At 45.0% G+C, this 26,890-nt stretch overlaps 1 protein-coding gene across 2 annotated transcripts in view; it reads left to right on the top strand.

The window, feature by feature from the left end:
* ZNF385A (zinc finger protein 385A) overlaps nucleotides 1–26,890 on the top strand; it is a 334,020-nt gene that overhangs the window by 183,276 nt on the left and 123,854 nt on the right. The window contains exons 1-2 of one of the 2 annotated variants that reach the window (XM_063952188.1): nucleotides 5,150–5,285; nucleotides 26,771–26,881. In XM_063952188.1, coding sequence (XP_063808258.1) covers nucleotides 26,771–26,881 — 111 coding nt within the window. In that variant the 5' untranslated portion in view covers nucleotides 5,150–5,285. Of the gene's footprint in view, nucleotides 1–5,149; nucleotides 5,286–26,770; nucleotides 26,882–26,890 lie in introns of those variants that run through there. The other variant, XM_063952187.1, reaches the window with a different exon arrangement.

Here is a 26,890-nt window from a genome sequence, read left to right as displayed (position 1 = left end):
TCCGTGTACATTCTCGGTATCGCCTGCCTAGAGAAGTGGAACCTAGATGGTATTTGGTAACGGGGGCACACTGCCTCAATAAATTGTCTAGTTCCCTGTGAACTAACGGCGGATACCGGACGCACGTCTAACACCAACATAGTTGTCAAGGACTCAGTTATCCGCTTTGCAGTAGGATGACTGCTGTGATATTTCATCTTCCTCGCAAAGGACTGTTGAACAGTCAATTGCTTACTGGAAGTAGTACAAGTGGGCTTACGACTTCCCCTCTGGGATGACCATCGACTCCCAGCGGCAACAACAGCAGCGCCAGCAGCAGTAGGCGTTACACGCAAGGATGCATCGGAGGAATCCCAGGCAGGAGAGGACTCGTCAGAATTGCCAGTGACATGGCCTGCAGGACTATTGGCATTCCTGGGGAAGGAGGAAATTGACACTGAGGGAGTTGGTGGGGTGGTTTGCGTGAGCTTGGTTACAAGAGGAAGGGATTTACTGGTCAGTGGACTGCTTCCGCTGTCACCCAAAGTTTTTGAACTTGTCACTGACTTATTATGAATGCGCTGCAGGTGACGTATAAGGGAGGATGTTCCGAGGTGGTTAACGTCCTTACCCCTACTTATTACAGCTTGACAAAGGGAACACACGGCTTGACACCTGTTGTCCGCATTTCTGGTGAAATACCTCCACACCGAAGAGCTGATTTTTTTGGTATTTTCACCTGGCATGTCAACGGCCATATTCCTCCACGGACAACAGGTGTCTCCCCGGGTGCCTGACTTAAACAAACCACCTCACCATCAGAATCCTCCTGGTCAATTTCCTCCCCAGCGCCAGCAACACCCATATCCTCCTCATCCTGGTGTACTTCAACACTGACATCTTCAATCTGACTATCAGGAACTGGACTGCGGGTGCTCCTTCCAGCACTTGCAGGGGGCGTGCAAATGGTGGAAGGCGCATGCTCTTCACGTCCAGTGTTGGGAAGGTCAGGCATCGCAACCGACACAATTGGACTCTCCTTGTGGATTTGGGATTTCGAAGAATGCACAGTTCTTTGCTGTGCTGCTTTTGCCAGCTTGAGTCTTTTCATTTTTCTAGCGAGAGGCTGAGTGCTTCCATCCTCATGTGAAGCTGAACCACTAGCCATGAACATAGGCCAGGGCCTCAGCCGTTCCTTGCCACTCCGTGTGGTAAATGGCATATTGGCAAGTTTACGCTTCTCCTCCGACAATTTTATTTTAGGTTTTGGAGTCCTTTTTTTACTGATATTTGGTGTTTTGGATTTGACATGCTCTGTACTATGACATTGGGCATCGGCCTTGGCAGACGACGTTGCTGGCATTTCATCGTCTCGGCCATGACTAGTGGCAGCAGCTTCAGCACGAGGTGGAAGTGGATCTTGATCTTTCCCTAATTTTGGAACCTCAACATTTTTGTTCTCCATATTTTAATAGGCACAACTAAAAGGCACCTCAGGTAAACAATGGAGATGGATGGATTGGATACTAGTATACAATTATGGACGGGCTGCCGAGTGCCGACACAGAGGTAGCCACAGCCGTGAACTACCGCACTGTACTGTGTCTGCTGCTAATATATAGACTGGTTGATAAAGAGATAGTATACTCGTAACTAGTATGTATGTATAAAGAAAGAAAAAAAAACCACGGTTAGGTGGTATATACAATTATGGACGGGCTGCCGAGTGCCGACACAGAGGTAGCCACAGCCGTGAACTACCGCACTGTACTGTGTCTGCTGCTAATATATAGACTGGTTGATAAAGAGATAGTATACTCGTAACTAGTATGTATGTATAAAGAAAGAAAAAAAAACCACGGTTAGGTGGTATATACAATTATGGACGGGCTGCCGAGTGCCGACACAGAGGTAGCCACAGCCGTGAACTACCGCACTGTACTGTGTCTGCTGCTAATATAGACTGGTTGATAAAGAGATAGTATACTCGTAACTAGTATGTATGTATAAAGAAAGAAAAAAAAACCACGGTTAGGTGGTATATACAATTATGGACGGGCTGCCGAGTGCCGACACAGAGGTAGCCACAGCCGTGAACTACCGCACTGTACTGTGTCTGCTGCTAATATATAGACTGGTTGATAAAGAGATAGTATACTCGTAACTAGTATGTATGTATAAAGAAAGAAAAAAAAAACCACGGTTAGGTGGTATATATAATTATGGACGGGCTGCCGAGTGCCGACACAGAGGTAGCCACAGCCGTGAACTACCGCACTGTACTGTGTCTGCTGCTAATATATAGACTGGTTGATAAAGAGATAGTATACTCGTAACTAGTATGTATGTATAAAGAAAGAAAAAAAAACCACGGTTAGGTGGTATATACAATTATGGACGGGCTGCCGAGTGCCGACACAGAGGTAGCCACAGCCGTGAACTACCGCACTGTACTGTGTCTGCTGCTAATATATAGACTGGTTGATAAAGAGATAGTATACTCGTAACTAGTATGTATGTATAAAGAAAGAAAAAAAAACCACGGTTAGGTGGTATATACAATTATGGACGGGCTGCCGAGTGCCGACACAGAGGTAGCCACAGCCGTGAACTACCGCACTGTACTGTGTCTGCTGCTAATATAGACTGGTTGATAAAGAGATAGTATACTCGTAACTAGTATGTATGTATAAAGAAAGAAAAAAAAACCACGGTTAGGTGGTATATACAATTATGGACGGGCTGCCGAGTGCCGACACAGAGGTAGCCACAGCCGTGAACTACCGCACTGTACTGTGTCTGCTGCTAATATATAGACTGGTTGATAAAGAGATAGTATACTCGTAACTAGTATGTATGTATAAAGAAAGAAAAAAAAACCACGGTTAGGTGGTATATACAATTATGGACGGGCTGCCGAGTGCCGACACAGAGGTAGCCACAGCCGTGAACTACCGCACTGTACTGTGTCTGCTGCTAATATATAGACTGGTTGATAAAGAGATAGTATACTCGTAACTAGTATGTATGTATAAAGAAAGAAAAAAAAACCACGGTTAGGTGGTATATACAATTATGGACGGGCTGCCGAGTGCCGACACAGAGGTAGCCACAGCCGTGAACTACCGCACTGTACTGTGTCTGCTGCTAATATATAGACTGGTTGATAAAGAGATAGTATACTCGTAACTAGTATGTATGTATAAAGAAAGAAAAAAAAACCACGGTTAGGTGGTATATACAATTATGGACGGGCTGCCGAGTGCCGACACAGAGGTAGCCACAGCCGTGAACTACCGCACTGTACTGTGTCTGCTGCTAATATATAGACTGGTTGATAAAGAGATAGTATACTCGTAACTAGTATGTATGTATAAAGAAAGAAAAAAAAACCACGGTTAGGTGGTATATACAATTATGGACGGGCTGCCGAGTGCCGACACAGAGGTAGCCACAGCCGTGAACTACCGCACTGTACTGTGTCTGCTGCTAATATAGACTGGTTGATAAAGAGATAGTATACTACTAATATTATATATACTGGTGGTCAGGTCACTGGTCACTAGTCACACTGGCAGTGGCACTCCTGCAGCAAAAGTGTGCACTGTTTAATTTTAATATAATATTATGTACTCCTGGCTCCTGCTATAACCTATAACTGGCACTGCAGTAGTGCTCCCCAGTCTCCCCCACAATTATAAGCTGTGTGAGCTGAGCAGTCAGACAGATATATAATATATATAGATGATGCAGCACACTGGCCTGAGCCTGAGCAGTGCACACAGATATGGTATGTGACTGACTGAGTCACTGTGTGTATCGCTTTTTTCAGGCAGAGAACGGATATATTAAATAAACTGCACTGTGTGTCTGGTGGTCACTCACTATATAATATATTATGTACTCCTGGCTCCTGCTATAACCTATAACTGGCACTGCAGTAGTGCTCCCCAGTCTCCCCCACAATTATAAGCTGTGTGAGCTGAGCAGTCAGACAGATATATATAATATTATTTATATATAGATAATAGATGATGCAGCACACTGGCCTGAGCCTGAGCAGTGCACACAGATATGGTATGTGACTGAGTCACTGTGTGCTGTGTATCGCTTTTTTCAGGCAGAGAACGGATTATAAATAAAACTGGTGGTCACTGGTCACTATCAGCAAAACTCTGCACTGTACTGAGTACTCCTAATGCTCCCCAAAATTAGTAAATCAAGTGTCTCTCTAATCTATTCTAAACGGAGAGGACGCCAGCCACGTCCTCTCCCTATCAATCTCAATGCACGTGTGAAAATGGCGGCGACGCGCGGCTCCTTATATAGAATCCGAGTCTCGCGATAGAATCCGAGCCTCGCGAGAATCCGACAGCGTCATGATGACGTTCGGGCGCGCTCGGGTTAACCGAGCAAGGCGGGAAGATCCGAGTCGCTCGGACCCGTGAAAAAAAACATGAAGTTCTGGCGGGTTCGGATTCAGAGAAACCGAACCCGCTCATCTCTACAGGGGGGCACAACTACTCTCGACCCTCCCCTATGAAGCCACGCCCCTGTTTTGCCGCGGGGGGGGGGGGGGTGGCAGTGGAAACTTTCGCACTGGGCGCTGCAAGGTGTAGAACCGGCCCTGGGTACATGCACACTATATAATGTAATGAATGTGCATTAAGGGGGACTGCGGGGTACTGACATGCCTGCTTGTTTGCAGGTGAGGTAGACTGCTACTATGTGCATGTATGAATGAGGAATGTTGCTGGGACTGTTGGGTACAGCCGCCTGCCTGTAGAGAGGAGGGGGGCTTGCACTATGACATTGCAGTGTGCCCTGGGGTCCACTCGTGTGCTGTTTGGTGGCAGGGGAGAGACGTGCATTGCTGGCACAGGAGTGCTGACCACCTCTCCGGCTCATGGGTGATGAAATGTATCTGCAGTGCATGGGAATTGCCTGTTTTACTGTGGCTGAGTCAAAGTTTGCAACACAGTTGACTCCTGATAATGAAGGGGTTAATCAATGTGAGCACTGGTTCAGAGCTAGAGCGTGACATGTACATGTGTTCTCGGTATTAATTCACAAAAGCAGGGAAGGGGTTAAGGAAGCTATTCAGCATGGTATGCTGGCAGCGAGGCTCCGTTGTGCTGTGTGATACATGCGTGAGCCTGGTAGGGGCACACAGTGCAGCACCCTCTCTGGCAGTGAAGGGGTGATGGGATCTGCTGCACTTGGGATGCTCTCCTGTGACAGAACAGGCTGCTCTCTTCTTGCACAGGGCCAGGCTGCTGTGGGATGCAGACATACATATATGAAGGGTAAGGATTTATTGCACCCCTAAACTGCCATCCCTCCTCTTGCAGTCCTGAGACACCATGGCACTTGTCTCCTGTTACTGTATCTCTTCTCCTCTCCCTTCCATCTGTTCCCTACGCCTCTCTTTCTCTTTTCACCTTCTGCTGCTTTTTCTGTCTCTCTGCCCCCTCTCCCTTCCATGTTATCTGTCTATCTGAATCCTTCCTCATAATCAGAGGGAACAATCCTGCTGCTGCCTAATCTCCTTTCTCTTTCTGCGCTTACAGACAACTGTATTCAGCTTTCACTTTCCAATTCCCACCGGGAATCTGCTATGTGTATACTTGCCTGAGAGTCCACTTTGTATTTAGTATGTATACTGTATGTGTTCAGATATCCTCAGGTCTAACAACTATCACATGCTCTGTTTGATATGGAGAATTATATGTGCTACACCGCGCAATGTGGAGGTCCTTACAGAACACGCTCTATATAAAGGGGTATTTGCAAACTATATTAATTACAGCTATTCTTTCTGGAGTTCAGTGGTTACTACTTGTTACTATACTAAGTATACCTTTTGTATTTCACAATCATGTAATGGCTAGGTGGCGCTGTATATTGGTATCTATGGCCCTCATTCCGAGTCGTTCGCTCGGTAATTTTCATCGCATCGCAGTGAAATTCCGCTTAGTACGCATGCGCAATAATCGCACTGCGACTGCGCCAAGTAATTTTACAATGAAGATAGTATTTTTACTCACAGCTTTTTCTTCGCTCCGGCGATCGTAGTGTGATTTACAGGAAATGGGTGTTACTGGGCGGAAACACGGCGTTTTCGGGGCGTGTGGATAAAAACGCTACCGTTTCCGGAAAAAACGCAGGAGTGGCCGGAGAAACGGGGGAGTGTCTGGGCGAACGCTGGGTGTGTTTATGACGTCAAACCAGGAACGACAAGCACTGAACTGATCGCAGATGCCGAGTAAGTCTGAAGCTACTCTGAAACTGCTACGAGATGTGTAATCGCAATATTGCGAATACATCGGTCGCAATTTTAAGAAGCTAAGATACACTCCCAGTAGGCGTAGGCTTAGCCTGAGCAACTCTGCTAAATTCGCCTTGCGAGGGATCAACTCGGAATGAGGGCCTATGAACGGTGCTTCATTTATAGCCAAGCAAACTGAGTGGGGCTTCTCATTAATGTACTTAACGGTAATGTAGTGCAAGGGGTACTGTGCAGAATATATATATATATATATATATTTATATAGTATGTATATATATACACACACACACACACACACACACACACACACACACACCTTCGTGTATACCTATAGAAAGGCTGTAATTAAAAGTAGTACATAGTAGTGACAGCAGCAAGAGTGACTTGCAGAGGACATGTAGGTCGGTGATAGCAGCAGTAGTGTAGTAGATAGATCCTTGGTTTCATCGCATGTGTAGTTACTGTGCGGTTTTGTCTCTTTTACCTGTCTGCACCTTCCTGTATTTCTGCACTTGTTCCGCCCCTTGTGCCTGTCCCCTGTGGTTTACGGCCACGCTCTAAAAAGTGAGAGAAAAAGGTGTTTGGCAGCAGATGCTTTTAAGTGGTTAATAGAGAGTTATAAATATATTATGATGCAGCGGTATGCTTCATTACTCATTCATTGCTAGGAAAACCTTTCAGGGTAACCTGAGCAGCAGAAATAACCCTTTTATTAATATATACTTGGAAAAAGGTGAAAAATGGAAGTGTGGGTACATTGGTGAAGCCCCCGCTGTTATAGGAATAAGTGAGGGGTGATGTGATGGGGACACAATGCAGGAGGCTTGAGATATAATCCCACCAGCAGTGGTAGAAATAAATATAAGGGACTTCAGTTTCATCAACACCTATGATGTGGCTGGGTATGTGTGACCGGCGATCAGGAGACTGGCGGTCACAATACCGTTGGCGGGATCCCAGCATTTAGATGCCCATTCTGTATGATGACGTTGGTGCGAGGTGCCAGCACTGTGATCCTGAATAGCGGCATTTTACTTATGTTGCCGTGACATAATACTGGGTTTGATGAATTCAGTACTGGCATGTCAGGTGGCAGTGCCAACTACAGATCACTAGAAGCGTCAAATGGCAGAAAAATATGCTGCTAAAACCTTGAAGGACTTCTCCCTTCACCTGAAGGAAGCAAATTATCTTTATATTCTGCACAGGTTGACGTGGAATAATTCTGCAGAACTCAAATAATGGACATGGCAACTTGCCCCCTGTCCCTTTACTCATATGACCCCCTGCCTAGTAGACTGCCCTGACATTGGTGGTCATTCCGAGTTGTTCGCTCGCTAGCTGCTTTTAGCAGCATTGCAAATGCTAGACCGCTGCCCTCTGGGAGTGTATCTTAGCTTAGCAGAATAGCGAACGAAAGATTAGCAGAATTGATACTAAATATTTTCTTGTAGTTTCTGAGTAGCTCCAGACCTACTCCTAGATTGCGACCAGCTCGGTCCGTTTAGTTCCTGGTTTGACGTCACAAACACGCCCTGCGTTCGGCCAGCCACTCCCCCGTTTCTCCAGATACTCCTGCGTTTTTCCCTGACACGCCTGCGTTTTTTAGCACACTCCCGGAAAATGCTCAGTTACCACCCAGAAACACCCCTTTCCTGTCAATCACTCACCGATCAGCAGTGCGATTGAAAAGCACCGCTCGAACAGCAGCAAAACTGCTAAGTTTTTAGTTAAATAACTAAGCGCATGCGCCCTGCGTGCCTTGCGCATGCGCATTTAGCACAAATCGCAGCATAGCGAAAATCGTCAATGAGCAAACAACTCGGAATGACCACCATTGAGCGATCACTCCTGGAAGTCTGGTTGTAAGATGAAAAATAAGGTTTGTATTATTCATTGTTTGTGGCAGAGTTTGGGGCACTGTACAACAGGAATACAATGCACATCTATACAGCATTTATATTCAGATGTACCTGCAGCTAGGACATTTCCGCTCTCAGTTCATTAACCTATGTCGCAGACCAGTTTTTACAGTGCATAGAAAATATATATTGAAATATAAGGGATTATTCCTTTTTTGTATTCACAATCTATATACACAGTCTGTACAAGGCATCTTGATGATGTCTAATGTGCGATTGTGTCAGTGCACTCAGCTATACTTGGTAAGATTGGAATCTTCAAAAATCCCTTCCCCAGTGCTTCAAAATCTTAAGGCCCCCATCCACTAGTCCGATTTGGACAGTTTTCTTCAGATTTCGACGCATCTGACCGTCAAATCTGAAGAAAAATGTCACATCGGATGGCTCTTCCGATCCGATGCGCACTCCCGTGTCAGATTTGTCTGAACTACAAATCTCTGAGGCTGCCCCAACTATTTATCGGAATCTGAAGAAATCAGGTGCACATCGGATTGTTTTTTTTTCTTCAGATGTATCTGATCAGATTCATCTGAAGCGTCACTTGACTGGCATCTCCCTGGCCACTCCCACCCACCAAGAGGGGGAACAGCGGCAGCAGCAGCATCAGATCAATCGCATGTAACATGTGTGCATCAGATATATCTGATGCGATCTGACACATGATAGATCGCATCAGATACATCTGAAGTGAATGTAGTGAAAATTAAGCCCAGGGTCAGATCCGATTCCCGGGAAGCTCCCGGGAGAGCTCAAGAGAAATCTGATGAGATCTGCAGTTCAGACAAGTCTGAGTAGTGGATGGCCACCTTAAGTCCTAGGCAATTGTGACAGGATTTCCAGGGCTATGCGGCAGCGACTGAGAAGTGGGCACAATGAACGTTATCAGTTAGATAATTATTTTTTCCAGCAATGACATCTGGCACTTTCTCTGTGCATTTACCAAAGTTTGACTGGATCTTTTATATAGATCAGAGATTCCCAAGGCCTCAAGGCACCACAACGGCCCAGGTTTTAAGTATTTCCAATGCTTGGCCACAGTTGACTTAGGGGTCTATTTACTAGGCTTGGACGGAGATAAAGTACCAGCCAATCAGCTCCTAACTGCCATCTTACAGGCTGTGGGCCTAATTCAGATCTGATCACAGCAGCAAATTTGTTAGCTAATGGGCAAAACTGTGTGCACTGCAGGTGGGGCAGATATTAGCTCCAGACTTACTCTGCCATTGTGACCAGCTCAGTCCTTTTCGTTCCTGGTTTGACGTCACACACACTGCCAGCGTTCGCCCAGCCACTCCCCCATTTCTCCAGCCACTCCCGCATTTTTCCCTGAAACGCCTGCGTTTTTCCGCACACTCCCAGAAAACGGGCAGTTTCCGCCCAGAAACACCCATCTTCCTGTCAATCACATTATGATCAGCAGAACGATGAAAAAACTTTGTTACGCCGTGAGTAAAATACCAAACTTTTGTGCTAATTTACTTGGCGCAGGCGCGCTGCGTACATTGCGCATGCGCAGTTTGCGACTAATCGGTCCGTAGCGGAAAAAAATAACGAGCGAACAACTCGGAATGACCCCCATAATGTGCAGAGAGAGTTAGATTTGGGTGGGTTATATTGTTTCTGTGCAGGGTAAATACTGGCTGCTTTAGTTTTACACTGCAATTTAGATTTCAGTTTGAACACACCCCACCCAAATCTACCTCTCTCTCCCCATGTTTGAAAATTATATAAAGAAAAAATGGATTGACTCCTTGCGCTTCAATAGATAGAGGGCTAGATGCATCACCGCTTGGAAAGTGATAAAATGGAGAGTGAAAAAGTACCGGCCAATCGGCTCCTAACTGCCATGTCACAGGCTGTGTTTGAAAAATGGCAGTTAGGAGCTGATTGGCTGGTACTTTTTCACTCTCCGTTTTATCACTTTCCAAGCGATGATGCATCTAGCCCAGAGGCAGCTAAAGGGCACTATACACTAGAATGATTATGCCCGATTTCAGCCCAATTCGGGCATTCGGCCCGATATATTGGGTGAAATCGGTAATTTTGGCTGTGTATACGATCCGATCCGATGCACGGCCCCGTGAGTATCGGATCGGATCCTCCAGATTAAATGTGCTGCACATTCAATCTGGTCCGACCCCGCAGGCGTGGCTGGGATCGGCCAGGATCGCCCAAGATACATCGTATGCAAAAGGACAGACAGCATACGATGTATCTTGGGCGATCCTGCCACCCGGGAGGCTGCCGGGGTGATCGCCACCAATCGCCTGCGATATGTCAGATGGACATGTCGCAGTAGTGTATGGGGCCCTTAAGTTTCAAGTAGTGATCACCTAACTACTATGAACATATGAATGACTAGAAGGGGATGTTTGAAACTAGCGCTTCTGAATTGGGGTTCCAAACATGAAATTGTACTCAATTGGTCTACAAGAAACTTTCCACAATTTCAGTCCAATTTATTAAAGAGCCCTACATACTGGTCGATACCAGTGAAAGATATAAACCTTCATAACCTTAGGTGCTTCCCTATCTAATTACATCCTCTCTGTACAGTATACATAACCTCACATATCTTGTCTTTCTTTACTCTCACACCCTCCTGACACTTGGCCAACATTGCTGGGTGATCATATCATACACCCCATTAAGAACCTAGCAATCTGGTGGACCATTATGCAATAGGTAGCATCTATCCTTGTGTATCTATGCCTATTTCCCTATAGATTGTAAGCTTGCGAGCAGGGCCTTCCTACCTCTATGTCTGTCTGTTTTTACCCAGTTTTGTTCTATTACTGTTGTTCTAATTGTAAAGCGCAACGGAATATGCTGCGCTATATAAGAAACTGTTAATAAATTAATAATATAAACAATCTCGTTCATTAATGAACGAGATACCGTTCATATCTTTCAGTGTGTAGGCACCAGCGATTAATGATGCGCGCCTGGTGCCGGCTCGTTTAAACATGCAGGCTATGTCCATATTAGCATGCATTGCTATGGAGCCGGGTGAAGGGGGGAGTGAAGAAACCGTTGGTGTGTTTGAAAAATGACAGGAGCTGGTTGGTTGGGACTTTATCTCCATCCATTTTATCTTCATCCAAGGCTTAGTAAATAGACCCCTTAATTAGTATGTCAGTCAATTTGATTTAAGCATCTGTGCTGAGCCATGGATATATTTAAAATTTGGACCGTTGGGATGCCTTGAGGACAGCGTTTGGTAACCTCTGATATAGATCATTGATCTCTACGGGGTCGGACTGGCCCACAGGGGAACAGGGGAAACCACCGGTGGACCCCACTGCCTGTGGGCCCGTCTCCTCCTGTTATTAATCTTCTACATTACCATGCACGCACAAGCAGTGTTTACTATATGTATATTTAGCACGGTGGCCCAGCCCAGGCAATCTCTACTGGTTAGCCTGGACTCTGTGGTGGTTGGCCACACCTCCACTATTGCCTGCCCACACCCTTAAGCATGGGCCCCTACCACTGCATTTTCCTGATGGGCCCTTCTTGCCCCAGTCTGACACTGGATCTCTATGTAGTGTTCATTCCAGCACCCTGCACCTTTCAAAACCCATGCAGTTCCTCTTTCCTGCCTGGGGTGTCGCTCTCTGCTTTGTTGCTTCTAGCACACTCTGGTCTATATCTCAGCACAAGTGCTGGACGGTCCTTGAACGTAATATAGTACCTACTAAGTTTTTCCGTAGAGACAAGAGTTCTCCGTCAAAGGTTTGGCCAAGGTCAGCATGTGGTTAGTGCAGGTGAATGATACTAGATGACATCAAATAAAGCATCTCTGGATACATCATGGGTGGACAAAACAATGTAGAATTTAGAAGCCAAGTAGTCATTTACATGAGCTAGAAAAACTATGCATGGAGCCAGGGCAAACATATGCTATTTTTAACACTAATAGGAACATTTCCCAATAGCTAAATACCAGCAGTAACTTTTTGGGGGCATGTCAGCTACATGGGTGCTTTGACCAGCAGATTCCTCTTAAAAGTTATCCACTCTCTCCGTTTGCATTGTCTATGTTTAATTTATCTGTACCAATTATAGTCAGAAACTGAGGAAATAGAGGACATCTAAAGGCTGGGTAATATTCAGTATACCGGTTGTTGGGATCCCAGCGCAGAGTATACCGGCGCCGGAATCTCGACACCCGGCGTACCGACACCTTTTCTCCCTCTTGTGGGTCCACGACCCCCCTGGAGGGAGAATATATAGCATGGCCGCAGCGTGGCGAGTGCAGCAAGCCCGCAAGGGGCTCATTTGTGCTCGCCCCGCTGTCGGCAAGCCGACGGTCGGGATCCCGGCGCCGGTATGCTGGCCACCGGGGACCCGGCCGCCGGCAACTCATACCACACCCCTGCAGACCATGACTTATAATGCAGGAAAGACATTTATTCTTAAGGGTGTGTACCCCCTACATCGCTATCGCTGGTGCTAGATTGGCCTGCATGTAGGCCAATCTAGCGGGACGCTCACTTCACCCGCTGGGTGAAATGAGCCCCCCCCCGTCTCCCCCCGCCGGTCTCCCCCCGCACGCTCAGCACAGATCACGCTGTTCTGAGCGGCGGGAGAGATGTGTGTTGAGCGGTTCGCTCAGCACACATCTCTCCCGCATCGGCCCATCTATATGGGCCTTTAATGTTGTGGACTTTTGCAGTTCCTTTGTCTTGAGACACCTGTCTGTCTTGTTGCTATTTCAGAGATTCAGCACACACGGCTTCCTAGGTGTTCTGCATTAGCATTGTACTGTGTAAATGTGCAAATGAGATTCATCCTCACAGAATGTCAGCCTCAAATAGTCCCTGGAAAATATTTTAAAATGTTACCCACATATGTGTGATAGAGGAAGGTTTAAAATCACAGAAACATAAGTTATATAATACAGCAAAACGCATACAAATGTTCACTTTACTACAAATATTAATTACATTTCAAATTATACTCTCAAGTTTGTAACATAAACGTAGTATAATTTGTATTATCAGAGGTACAGTATATAGGTGCTTTTTAATACTGTGACTCGCTAATAGAATTCTTTATTTGGTTTGTCACAACACATGAAAATGCTCTGAGAGAGCTTATGGCATTGGATGCAAAAGGGTTAGAAAAATCATCTTGTGTTTTTAAAGCCATTTATAGCAGCAATTAAAAAAAGTCACTTGTTCAGGCAATTTATCAAGAAAATATCGCCAGGGCAGCTGAGATTAAACATAAATTGTAACGCGCAGTGCAATTTGCTTCGCTGTATAAGAAAGTGTAAATAAACTAAAAAATATGGACCAGATGAAGACGTGTATGGATAAGATTATGTCCGTGTCAGAAAAATCTCAGCAATTCTGTTGTTTTAAGGGCTAGTTTTTACAGACAGCCAAAAGAGTGTTTATGTTTATCTTACTTGTTCATAGGATGAAACTAGTCAGCAGAGGCCAAGCTCCGGGGCTGCTTCTTCCATAGCTAGCATAACAGATATCTTTTTCATATATATTATATACAGTATTTAACTCTACTATTAAGAGGCACCGACATGTATCATTGCAGGTAAGACCATTGACAGTGGCCCTCATTCCGAGTTGTTCGCTCGCTAGCTGCTTTTAGTAGCCGTGCAAACGCTAAGCCGCAGCCCTCTGGGAGTGTATCTTAGCTTAGCAGAAGTGCGAACGAAAGGATCGCAGCGCTGCTACAAAAAAAGATTGTGCAGTTTCTGAGCAGCTCCAGACCTACTCCTTTCTTGCGATCACTTCAGACTGTTTAGTTCCTGTTTTGACGTCACGAACATGCCCTGCGTTCGGCCAGCCATGCCTGCGTTTCCCCAGGCATGCTGCGTTTGTATATGACACGCCTGCGATTTTACACACAGTCCCCGAAAACGGTCAGTTACCACCCATAAACACCCACTTCCTGTTAATCACTCTGCGGCCAGCAGTGCGATTGAAAAGCGTCGCTAGACCTTGTATGAAACTGCATCGGCTGTTGTGAAAGTACGTCGTGCGTGCGCATTACGCCAAATACGCATGCGCAGAATTGCGTTTTTTTTTGCCTGATCGCTGCACAGCGACCGAAAACAGTTAGCGAACAACTCGGAATGACCACCTGTATACAGTATTTTTGCATTGCCCATATATAATATTTTTACACAACCAGTACAAATTATGTTATGTTGTCTTGAGCTGCAGAAGTACAGTGCTAATCTAAGGGGTATATTCAATTCAAGTCGGATCCTTTCCGACAAGCATTATCGGAAAGGATCCGACAAAACACTATTCAATGAATGGCCAAATCCGATTTGATTTGGCCGTTCTCGACAATGCCATTCCGAACTGCCATATTATAAGCTGGAAAACAAATGGACGTGCTGGGCACCAGTGAGATGCTGTAGGGCTGGGAGCCCTGTCAGGGAGAGGGGAGAAGCAAACAGAGCACCAGTGTCCAGGCGTTCCGCTGATAATTACCGCGGTGTGTTGCGGCTAGCTCACCTCACGGGTGCTCGTGGCGGTGTCTGCTGAGCGTCTAAAGCCGGCGGTCAGAGACTCCCCGGGCAGTCAGAGGCAGCCGTCGGTGAGCGGAGGGGAAGTCCGCGGGCACAACCTCAGCCAGGCGGTCCGGAGGGAGGCACACACCTGGTCGCAGTAGATGTCCGGGTAGACAGGGAATTCTTGGCCGCAGCCTCTATGGAAGGAGTGAGCTGCAACCTGCAGGGGTACGATGAACTCATCCCTCGGATCCACAGCAGCACTCCAACACTTCACTGCACACTCGGATACTTAAGGGGGGGGGGGGGGGAGAGAGGCACTGATAGTGTGTGCGTGGAGGGTAATATAGGCAAGGCAGTGCAGGCTTGTCCCAGAGCTCTCCCAAGCTGCTTCCATTCAGCTAGGCAGCCAAGCCACATCCCCCAGCCAATCCGGCTTTTTTTTCTGTCGGGTTTGGCCGTGCTTCCATCAATACATGCGGATCGGTGGCATGAGCCGCCAATCCAGGTGCTTTCCGACAGGTTTCCGACGAGTTGGATTTCTCGACTTGTCAGAAAAAAGGGGTCAGCATTGAATAGGTCGGAACCCCTTCTGACCTAAAACAGTCGGAAACTGCCGTCTTTCAGGCAAGAGGCAGTTTTCGACTTGAATTAAATACCCCCCTAAGTGTTTGGGACGGCCATCAACCCTTGATTGCTAGCAACGATCATTGGTTAACCAACGATGGATGATGATCTTGCCATTAATGACATGGTGCTCAACATTATTATTTTTTTCCGCCTTAGCTCTGGGATAGCTCTGCCCCCATGTGACATGAGAAAACCCACCTCCAGCTCTAAATGGCCTACTGCCTGCCTGGTTCCTGGTTTCATAGCCATACCATCGAGGTTACCAACCAATGGTTCCATCAATAATGTACATCGATTATTAAGATATACTAAGTGTTGAGGAGACACATGGGTTACAGGCTCAGGTGTTCTTGGTTCCAAGGCAGACTAGGAATAGATACACAGTAGCAGACAGCATTATATGTCCTACATAGGAGAAATTAATTACACAGACTATCTGATTATCATGCAACATGGCGATTATTGGCAGACTGCGCATGTGACACGATCACAATGCGCATTTACAAAGGTATCTGCTGTGATCCACCTCACAATGAGGATTTCATGGAAAAGTGATCGTCAGGAAGTGACCGCTTGAAGTTGTTAACGTGGAGTTTATGGGAAATGGTTGGGGAAATGCAGGCGTGTCATGGCCGTTTTCAGGGGTGTTTACTGCCGACAGCTGCAAGTTTGTATACACAAAAACATGGCTACCCTTAGCTTCGATGTTCCTTGTTTTTACATATAGACTGTTAATGTGTACGCATTTTATGATTGAGTCTGCAATGCCTCCGGTGGGTGTCTTTTTTAATTCCTGGGCGGCAGCTTCACTTGCTAACATTAGCAATACCGTAGCCTAGAGCATTGCACATGCTAATGCATTAGCGTACAAACATGAATTAGGCCCTCTATCCGCTCAGTGCAAAACCACCTCTATACCCTCCATCCTTCTTCGTGCACTTCAATATTTCCATTAAGTTCCAATGTCCCCCCAACCTCATGTTTAATTTAGGCCATAAATGAGTCTACACTGAGGAGTATTTTAAAAAAAATATGTGTTATCTGATATGAGAGGTGGTTCTTAAGTGTTAGGAAGTTGATCGTATCATCATGGCTCCAGCCCAGCAGAAGAAAGAGAAATGGGAGTGGAGAGGGTGGCTGATTTTCATGGGAGTTCTATAGGACTCCCCGAAATTCAGGAGACCAGGCAAGCATACTTTGATGTGAGGTATATACTTTTGCACAGTTCTCTTCTTGAAGTTGTTCCCACACACAGCATGTCTACACTACAAATGTGTCTCCTAAGAGGTGAATCTAGGCGGATACCTTCATGTGCGCTGTGTGGACCTTTGGTGCAGCCGGGATCCCCAGTTTCATGGTGCTATTGTTGTGGAACTCCAAAAAATGTATGGGGTCAATCCAATTAGCTGCGAAGGTGTGAAGTGCCATTGCCGCAGCGTATAAACACTGACAACGTCATGCGATCTCACACCATTCACAGCCTGAATTTGCTCAAAATTGCTTGGACCTCTGTGGGGTCGCGAACAATTTTGTGTGAACTTGGGCTTCCGTAAAGTGCACCCGCCGCCGCGATGATTTGCTACCGCCAGATCATCTCAGGTAATTGGATTGACCCCTATATGTGAAAATCAGGAGCTGGAAAACAGTATTTTTTCTGTGCAGAAATCCATAATTTGACTGCATGCTGAGCTGTAATATTGATTGCTTTGCTGAGGTGCAAATTGTCATCTCTAATGAGCAGCAGAACAATATGCTCAAGGAGCACATTGTCACGAATAACTGCTTGAATAAAGGTTATTTAAGACTTGCTGATTCTGTTTGTTTTACTTGCCATGGGCAAACCTAAGCCTAAGACTTCTTCCCCACAGGTTTTAATTGTAAAATGTGCTGACTTTTTAAATGATTGAATTTTTTTTAACACCGGTTATCAACTTTTCTCTTGCTGTGAATCTTCTACTCTTGTGTCAGACATTCTCATATGAAAAATTGCTGTATGTATATATTGAAGAGGTTTCACAAAAGTGAGTGCTTATTTTTCCCTTATAATCTATATTTTTAAATGTATTGTGTGAGACATTCATCCTTCCACAGTGACGCAGTTGTGTGTCTGGAAACACCTGTTGGGAATTACTGCCCTTCCTCATTGTAGGCATAAAGCAAATTATTGTGTAAAACACTGAAACTCCATCCTTATGTCACATTTCCAAATTGCACCTCTACTATTGCATTTGCCATATGCCTTTGAACTATCCAAAGCTGTATCAGTTAGCAATGCCAGTAGACCAATTCAAGATTAGTGTAATGGACGGGGCTGCAGAGTGAATTTTAGCAAGAATAAATAATCCAACCATTAGGATTAATTCCCTGAACCAGCTTTAGCAATTCAATGAAATCACATACTCTCATCAAGGGCCCTACTCACTGGCCGACCCGCCGCCGAGCTGCCCGACGGCGGATACGGCCGACCCGGCGGCGGGGGGGGCAGTGACGGGGGGAGTGAAGTTTCTTCACTCCCCCCGTCACGCGGCTGCATTGAAGTGCAGGCAAATATGGACGAGATCGTCCATACTGGCCTGCATGTACAGTTGACGGGGGACCAGCGATGAATGAGCGCGGGGCCGCGCATCGTTCATCGCTGGAGTCTCCACACTGAAAGATATGAACGAGTTCTCGTTCATTTATGAACGAGATCGTTCATATCTTTCCGAAAATCGGCCAGTGTGTAGGGCCCATCAGTGCAGTAATACAGCCTGCGTGTTGTGAGGACAATGTTGTACTCCACTGAATTGGTACAGTACTTCCTTGTTTGCCCTATACTAAACAGCTGGTTTTGGATTATAGCCTCATAGCCAGAGACACACTGGCTTCACTTAGTGCATTTAATGGCATTGATGCATGTTCAGTGTAATGCACCAACCACTGATTAACGAATACATGGATTTATCACTAATTAGTAGTGATTGTCACAGATTTGTTAAAGATTTGTCCCAGATATTGACCCTGAATGTTAACCCCATACTGACGTAGTTTGTGCCTTATTCAGGTCGCATTGCAGCTGCGATGCAACAGCGTTTTTTGAGAAAAGTACAGTCTGCACACGCGCAGGTCCCGTCCTGCGCAAGCAGTTAATGCGAGTGTATTGCATTAACTACAAATGCCTCTGCTTGATTGACAGGCAGAGGCATTTCTTGGGGCAGCGCTGGCGGCGCTTTAGGGGTGGCTGCATGTCGTCACACCCAAATGCTCCGAACGAGAAAATGGCGGCAATTACAGCGTGATCACAGTGGGTGGGTGGCAGGTCGCATGCTGGGCGTCCTTGCCCTACGATGGGCGGCCCCTGCATGCGATTGCAAGGATTGCAGATTGTACTGAAATGCAGAATCTGCAATCCTTACTGAATAAGGTCCTTTGTCCTGGCAGTGTCTCAAACAGTCCAGGAAAGTAGTAAAGTATGTATAACCCACCCAAGCACAGTAGTTGATATCTGTATATCCACTCTGCTCACAATCATTGCACCCTTCTCAATTACTATGCATACTCAGTAGATGGATAGTGTGCTCTGGAGTGTAAATGTGTGTCATATTCAATAAAATCTGTATTAAGAAACTAATAAATTCTTTGCAAATCAGGCTCGGAGCGGAAGGCTTGGAGTGGTGGAGACTAGTTTAGCTTTGCAAAATCTGTGAAATCATGACTATAAAGGGGGGGTACACACGTAGCAATTTTTACTTAATTTCTAAGCAGTCTACCTTACTAACATCTGTAATCTCTCTCTCTACTGGTATTTTTCCTTCACTCTTCAAGCATGCAATGATTACTCCCATTTTGAAAAAAACTAAATTCTGACCCTAACTCTCTCTCAGCTCCCTTGTCTCTCTAAGCTACTTGAGAGACTTGCCTACACTCGACTCACACACTTTCTTAACTCACACAATTTATTGGACCCACTTCAGTCAGGCTTCCGTTCCCAACACTTACTAAAGTAATGAATGATTTGGTCACTATGAAGTCTAAAGGCCATTACTTACTTCTTATTCTTCTAGATCTATCTGCTGCATTTGACACTGTTGACCACTCTCTTCTCATACAAACACTACAATCCCTAGGTCTTAAAGACACAGCCCTTTCTTGGTTCCTATCCTACCTAACTAATCGCTCCTTCAGTGTTCGCTTTTCTGAATCTACCTCCTCTTCGCTACGTCTTTCAGTTGGAGTACCGCAAGGCTCAGTTTTGGGTCCTCTCCTTTTCTCTATCTATACCTCATCTCTTGGTAAACTAATCAGCTCTTTTGGATTTCAGTATCATCTGTACGCAGATGATACTCAAATCTACCTATCCTCCCCTGACTTGTCCCTATCTGTACTGGACCGTGTCACTGAATGCCTTTCTGCCATTTCATCTTGGACGACATCTCGCCACCTCAAACTTAATATTTCAAAGACAGAGTTAATTATATTTCCACCGGCCAATAGTAGGTACCAACCTGATATCTCTATCACTGTTGAAAACTCGACAATCTGCCCTACCCCACAAGCTCGCTGCCTAGGTGTCATCCTTGACTCTGATCTGTCCTTTGTTCCCCACATTCAATCTGTCTCAAGATCATGTTACATGCATCTAAAAAACATCCAAAATACGACCATACCTTACACAAGACACTGCTAAAACTCTAATCCATGCTCTCATTATCTCCCGCATTGATTATTGCAATAGTCTCCTAACTGGTCTTCTCAAAACGAGACTCTCACCACTACAATCCATTCTGAATGCAGCTGCGAGGCTAATCTTCCTCGCTAGACGTTCATCGTCTGCAGATCTGCTCTGTCAGTCCCTCCATTGGTTACCCGTATTCTACCGTATTCAATATAAAATACTTTTACTCACACACAAGGCCATTAACCAAACTACACCAATGTGCATCACTTCGCTTATCTCAAAATATCTCCCAACCCGACCTCTTCGCTCTTCACAAGATCTGCGTCTCTCAGCCACACTCATTACTCGCTCCCACTCACGATTGCAGGACTTTCATCAGGCTGCACCCACTCTGTGGAATGCCCTACCACGCACAATAAGACTCTACTCTAGTCTCCAAACCTTCAAGCGTTCCCTGAAAACTCACCTCTTTAGGCAAGCATATCAAATTCCAGAACCGTCCACATAACTTTCATAAACCTTCCTATCAAATTGCATCCACTCTGCACAGTCCACAAATATCCTGACATGTCTTCTCATTCTTCACTCTCCCTTCCTCTCGACCACGGTTCATCATTGCTGTATGACCATATCATTCAGCCCACCAAAAACCTTTGCAATCTGGCAGACAACTATGCAATAGATAGCACCTATCCTTGTGTATCCATGCCTATTTCCGTATAGATTGTAAGCTTGCGAGCAGGGCCTTCCTACCTCTATGACTGTTTGTTATTACTCAGCTTTGTTATATCATTGTTATCTCCAATTGTAAAGCGCAACGGAATTTGCTGCGCTATATAAGAAACAATAAATAATAAATAAATAAGCAATCTGACTAGATTGCTTAGAAATTAAGCACACATTGCTCCGTGTGTAGGGTGCCGGCTACAGCGATGTGCAGTCCCGCTCACCTCACTGCTGGGTGCAGTGAGCATATAGAATAGAATGTGATATAGACATATATACTGTAATTACAGTATATATAATAGTATATACTTAATGGATATTCCACTCTTAAGTGTTCGTTTGTGCTCTGATATATGCACGCTTTGGGCCTCGTGCGTTCATCCACCCAAGGCGTTGCGACCGCACACCCAAGAGTGATATACTGTATCTATCTTATAAAATTGCCCCTGTTGTGACAAAATAGTTCTATGTGGAGATGCTGTAAGGTGACACAGATGTTTGCTGATTCTGAAGGGGCTGCTTGAATAGATCATCATTGTACAAGTCATGTGTGATGAGGTCTGATGTGGTATCATTTGAGTTACGTGGTAAATTTGGCATTTTGAAAAATGTTTCTGTCAGAAATATTAGTCACAGTGTGGTAGTGATGAGCTGCTCCCCTGTCAGCAGTGTCTGTGTGAGAGCTGTTACTGTGTACACTTGTGGAGTGATACAGCTGAGCTTTGTGATGATGTTTCAACTGACAGTTGAAGTAGATCAGGCCTGAGGTGTGCGGTCGTTGGGAAATAATGCACAGTCATGTGATCTAATGTGTCCAATCATATGGGTGAAATCTGTCTCAATATACCACACCATTTTATAAACGCAGAAATACCATGCTTTCATACAAAACATTCCAAAATCCCAAATAATTGTTGTACAATTTTAATTTGTTACACCATATTACTTACTCCTAGAATGTCCAGGAGGCTCCTGAATTTCTGAGTAGACCAGAATAATGTATCCCACTTCTCTTTCTTATAAAAGGGGCGGGGCAGACGTCCTCAAGCCCTGCCATTGCTGTGGTGAAATGCGTTAGTGCTTAAAAGATGGGTGGGGCTTGATTATGTGAATCGCATCATTGCACAGCAGGGGCATGGCAGAATCATGCCAAGTCCTCTCCATACTTGCACCATGGACTTCTGCTGCAGAAGATACAGAAAGTAAGCAGATACGTAGAAAGTAATGCACCTTATCTCTGATGGCGGAGTGGTTTAAATTCTTGAGATTTCCCTGGAATAATAACATAACATCAGTGAAGTAACAGGATGTGGGAGAAGAGTTAACAAATTCTTTGGCCACTAATAGAAACTCAGTTTTATGTCTTATTTTGCCTTCTGAAGGGTTGTTATTGTGCTGTAGCAATACTGCGCTATCTTGGAGGTAAGGGCTAGTCTTGGGTGTCCTCCCAGCTATCCTTCTCTCAGGCTGACAGTTGTAACTTTGACCTTTCTCTGCAAACTCTCCCTATGCTAAATGCATAAACACATCCTGCATATGCTTTGCTTCAGGAATAATGAGTGTTCCACAAATGAAACTCAAAACATTAAAATTGTTGCTGTGAAGATTTTGCCAGTAGTCTCAATTAAAGTGCTAGGAAAGAAAATATAAAAGTGGAAAATGGTTGTTTTAAAGGGGAACTCTTAGGGATTTAAATTGTAGTAATAATACATTTTCCAGTGTTGTCATTATTTATTATCACAGATGGAATAAAAGATATATCTCAAACGTTATGGCAAGCGCTTTTATTGATCGCAGATTTGTCTTTAGAATTCTAATTAGTTTGTTTTATTTATTTTACCTTTATTATAAGCCTGACACCAGCAACTGCCTAGTCTGATTCCTAAACACCAGGGGGTTTATTTACAAAGCGTTGCCGCCCTTATGATTGAGTTTATGCATGAGATTTAAAAGGGCAATGCTTTCAACAATTGGACATGAACTCTATCAGAAGCGCCAGGTTTTAAAACCCGATGTTTTGTGTCTAATAAAAGCATTGTCCTTTTATATATCGGGCATAGATGCGATCAGATGCACCTTGTTTTACATTCTGATGCTTAAAATATAAACTACCAGATATCTTCTTTGTCTGCCGAAGGTGGAAGATCATTGCAAAGTGCGATTTGTGTTTTGCATTTTTTTTTCTATTCATGATAATGCATAATTACAAATTTGAAAATAGCAAAACTTATTACTGCAGAATTATATTATACATTTTTCATGTTGGTTTGGTTGCGTTCATTAAAATGATAAACTATTAAGGGATAGAATCTTACATATTTAAGTCAGTTAATTGCAAACATTTAATATTTTATATTCTTTAGAAAAGGGAGTCAGAAAAGGTGCCCTTGTGTGTTCAATGGATTATACTGTATCTGTCAAGCAGCTCACAAAGTAGGAACTGCACCTACTAGAAATACTAAAATAATAAAATGGATAAATTGAGCACTACTTTGCACAGTTATGAAGCCAGTGATGATTCAGATCCGCATGCACAAAATTGCTTACAGAGTCTCACAGGTGGGCTGGGCTGGGGAGTAGGGTTACCTGGGTCACACTCTCCACTCCCCTCAGAGGCGAACAACGCTACATAGAGCAGCAGCATATCCTCCTTAGTCCCGCCTTACTGCTGCTGGGGTCAGAGAGTGTGTGCTTAGCCTGGATTAGTGGAGCCCAGCACACGCTCCTCTGACCCGACAGGAGGCGGGTCTACAACGCTAGATCCTCTTCAGTAACCATGGGAAATACCATCTGACCAGCGATGGCAGGGAGAAGAGCAAGGTCGCTAGCAGTTTTACTATCCATGTCACAATCTATTTCCTTTAGTAACCTGGCCACTGAGCCCGAAGCAAGCCAGCGAGGGTACACTTTGAGTCCCATGTTCTGTTCCTTGCTCCTCCCCCCTCTTGCCGCGGGCCAGAAGGTATTTCCCACGCTTCACCACAGTTTACAGAAGAGCATATAGACTCACCTTGATTCCTGGCTGGCCATGGAAGAGAAGGGAGCTGTTGCAGGTAGTGTGTGTGTGTGTGTGTGTGTGTGACACTCCCTATATGTATGTATATACAGATGGAGCCTTCGTTATCTTTGCCTGCCTAGTCACAGACGTGCACTCCCGGCGTGACTAGGCGATCCGTCTTCCTAGTCTCGCCGGGAGTGCACAGAGACACTCCCATTCAGAGCATCTCTGTCCGGGAGCGCGGGCGGAGATGCTCTCCATTCAAGTGAATGAGGCACGTCTCCGTCCGGGTACGCACGCCCGTACAGACGAAGACGCTCACAGTGACTAGGTGCTCCCGGCGCGCCTAGTCACACACGGAGCAAAGATAACCGAGGCTCCATCTGTATTTATGTATGTGTCTATGTGACCCTGCCTGTATGTATGTACAGTATGTATGTATGTATGTATGTATGTATGTGTGTGTGTGTAAGGAGCACTACTACTGTGGGCATTACTATATGTGTAAGGGGCATTACTACGGTAAGCATTACTGAATGTGTAAGTGGCATTACTAGTGTGGGCATTACTTGATTTGCTTATTTGTTTATGTACTTTGTAATTGGGCATTGCAGATCCCTTGTGGCGTATAAATAAAGGTTAAAAATAAATAATAGGTGCTTAATACACCTTGGGCTGATGCAGAGGGAGTACTGCACAGTTTGGGTAGCAAATCTTGGCCCTGATTCTGATTTGGGAATAAAGTAAGAAAGAGCAAGTAACTGTGCCCCAGGGTAACACCATGCTGCACTGCAGGTGCAGAGAGCTTTAGATGTGAACAGGGGCGGATTGGGAACAAAAAGTGGCCTTGGAAACATTTGTACTAGTGGCCCCACATGGGCAGCACCAGAGGTGTAAGGTCTAGCCATGGGCCATGGCAGCAGCACCCTCCCCCCAAGACTGTCCAGATAGTGGGCATGTCCAGCATCAAGGGGGAAGTTAAAAATAAAAAAAATTAAATATTATGAGCACATTATATGATACACCTTCAGAATTTAGGAAACTATATCATTCTTTAGAAAGATATTTTCTTGCTTATTACACCAACCGTATCCCAATCACTATTCACTCAATCTTATATGTCAGCCAAGCAGGCAGACAGAGCATACACTAGATCATCTGCAATCACAGGCTAAGTGGCAAAGTCATTTTCATATATGCAAATTGTTTTGCATCTTATTCATTATGTCTATAAAAAGGACCACATGTCCTCAAACAAAACAGGCCCCACAGGTGCGCCGGCCCATCGGGAATCTTCCCTGTAAACCCTATGGCCAATCCGCCTCTGGATGTGAGAGAGGCATGTCCAACCCCAAATTTAAATTGCTGTGTAAAACTAAAACTGCACAGTTATCTGCTGGATACATGCAAAAGCAGCCATTATTTGCCCTGCATGCAAAAACAATAAATATATTTGCGCCCCTTGCATTGCAACATGGCTTGCCCAGGTGCGGTTACTTGCTCTTTTGCTTTATTCCCAACTCAGAATCAGACCCCATGTGTGATATCATTCAGCACATGTCAAGAATGTGTATGCATGCATGTGTGCAGGTAGATGAAGTCAGATGGACGAAACGCGTTGAGTGTACCTCGTTGACTCTCCACATTAAGATAAGCTTGCAGTCCTTTATCTTAAAAAAAAAAATATATATTAAAAAAAAAATAGTCTCATAATATTCTATACTCTCCTTTTTTTACCTTCTCTTAGATTGTTTTTCAAAGTAATTTTGTTAAATTAATTCTCTTGTTATTTTAGCTCAAAAGTGTTAAGGCCAGCACTCACTGGCAGATGTGGGGAGAGATGTGTGCTGAGCGCATCTCTCCCCCCGCTCAGCACGGTGCGATGTGTGCTGAGCGTGTGGGGGGAGCGGGGGGGGGGGGGGGCGCTCATTTCACCCAGCGGGTGAAGTGAGCGACCCGCTAGATAGCACCAGCGATAGCAATGCACGGGGCTGCGCATCGCTATCGCTGTAGGGGGTACACACGGAGAGATCACGGCTTAAAATCTAAGCAATCTAGTCAGATTGCTTAGGTTTTAAGCAGCGATCGCTCCGTGAGTACCCCCCTTAACCTATTTGTTTTTTAGAATAAAACTTTTGTTATACCTTTTATTGAAAAACGGGTCTGCATCCCTTTGAACATTCAAGTGTTGTTATTTGCATTACCACTGTTCAGATTCTAGCCTTGTTCTCTAGAAAGAAACACCATTGGTCGCTGATACCCCTATTCTCCTACCCATAGATGCATATATACTGTACAGAATATGTGCATTTTATTTGCGAGTGGTCAGGGGCAGTTACAAATGCACTGATTATGGTAATGGTGGTCCCCAGCACTAGGAATCGCCTCTGATTGGCCAATTGTGAGCGCACAGCTGACATTGCATTGTTTGTGTATATGTTATACTGTTCTGTGTGGTCTTTTTTAATTTACAATTCTCTTTCTCTGTAACAAGATGTAAATTGTGTATAACTGAATACCACTCAATTCATCAATATAAGTAGGGAGAAGTAGACCACCTGGTAATACTTCATACATTTTCTAGATTTAGGATCATGTGATGTTTAACACATCATGTTCAGCAAATAGTTTGCTATGTAAAAGTCTTGGGTTATCTCTGCCTTTTTGGTCATAGTTCTGCTGGCTCAGAAATGAGTGATGAGGGTGGATTTCCCTTGGGGAAGGGTGGGAGAATCAAACATTCGCTCCGCACAGCTAAATAAAGCATTCTTGCTGCAGTAACATCTTTAACCCCCCCCCCCCCCCCGACAGCAGAAGTAAATGAAGAACACTAGTAAGAGACCCCGTGTAACTCGTGCTGGCCAGATCAGTTCTGCTCTTGTACAAGCTCTATGGGTTGAGCCACCTGTGTTTACTCTATGTTACTGAGAACAGTTATTAGCAGTCACTTCTGCTCTCTCCTGTTTCCTAGTGGCTGGAGACTAAATTAATCTGGGGAAAGTGGAGCCTGGCTGGCATTTCATTGATAGAAATGTATTGGTGTGTTTGACTGAACACAGCTTGTTCTATATCCACACAGATGGATCCCATCCACAAGCCTCTGATGAACCCTAACTTTGGAGTCCCACTTTTCAAGACAAAACGGCCGGTCATCTCCTGCAACGTGTGTCAAATCCGCTTTAACTCAGAGGTAAGTGGT

This window comes from Pseudophryne corroboree, chromosome 2, assembly GCF_028390025.1.
Source record: "Pseudophryne corroboree isolate aPseCor3 chromosome 2, aPseCor3.hap2, whole genome shotgun sequence".
In the NCBI taxonomy this organism is placed as follows: Eukaryota; Metazoa; Chordata; class Amphibia; order Anura; family Myobatrachidae; genus Pseudophryne; species Pseudophryne corroboree.
Note: the sequence above shows the minus strand (reverse complement) of the source record. Positions and strands in the feature narration are given on the sequence as shown.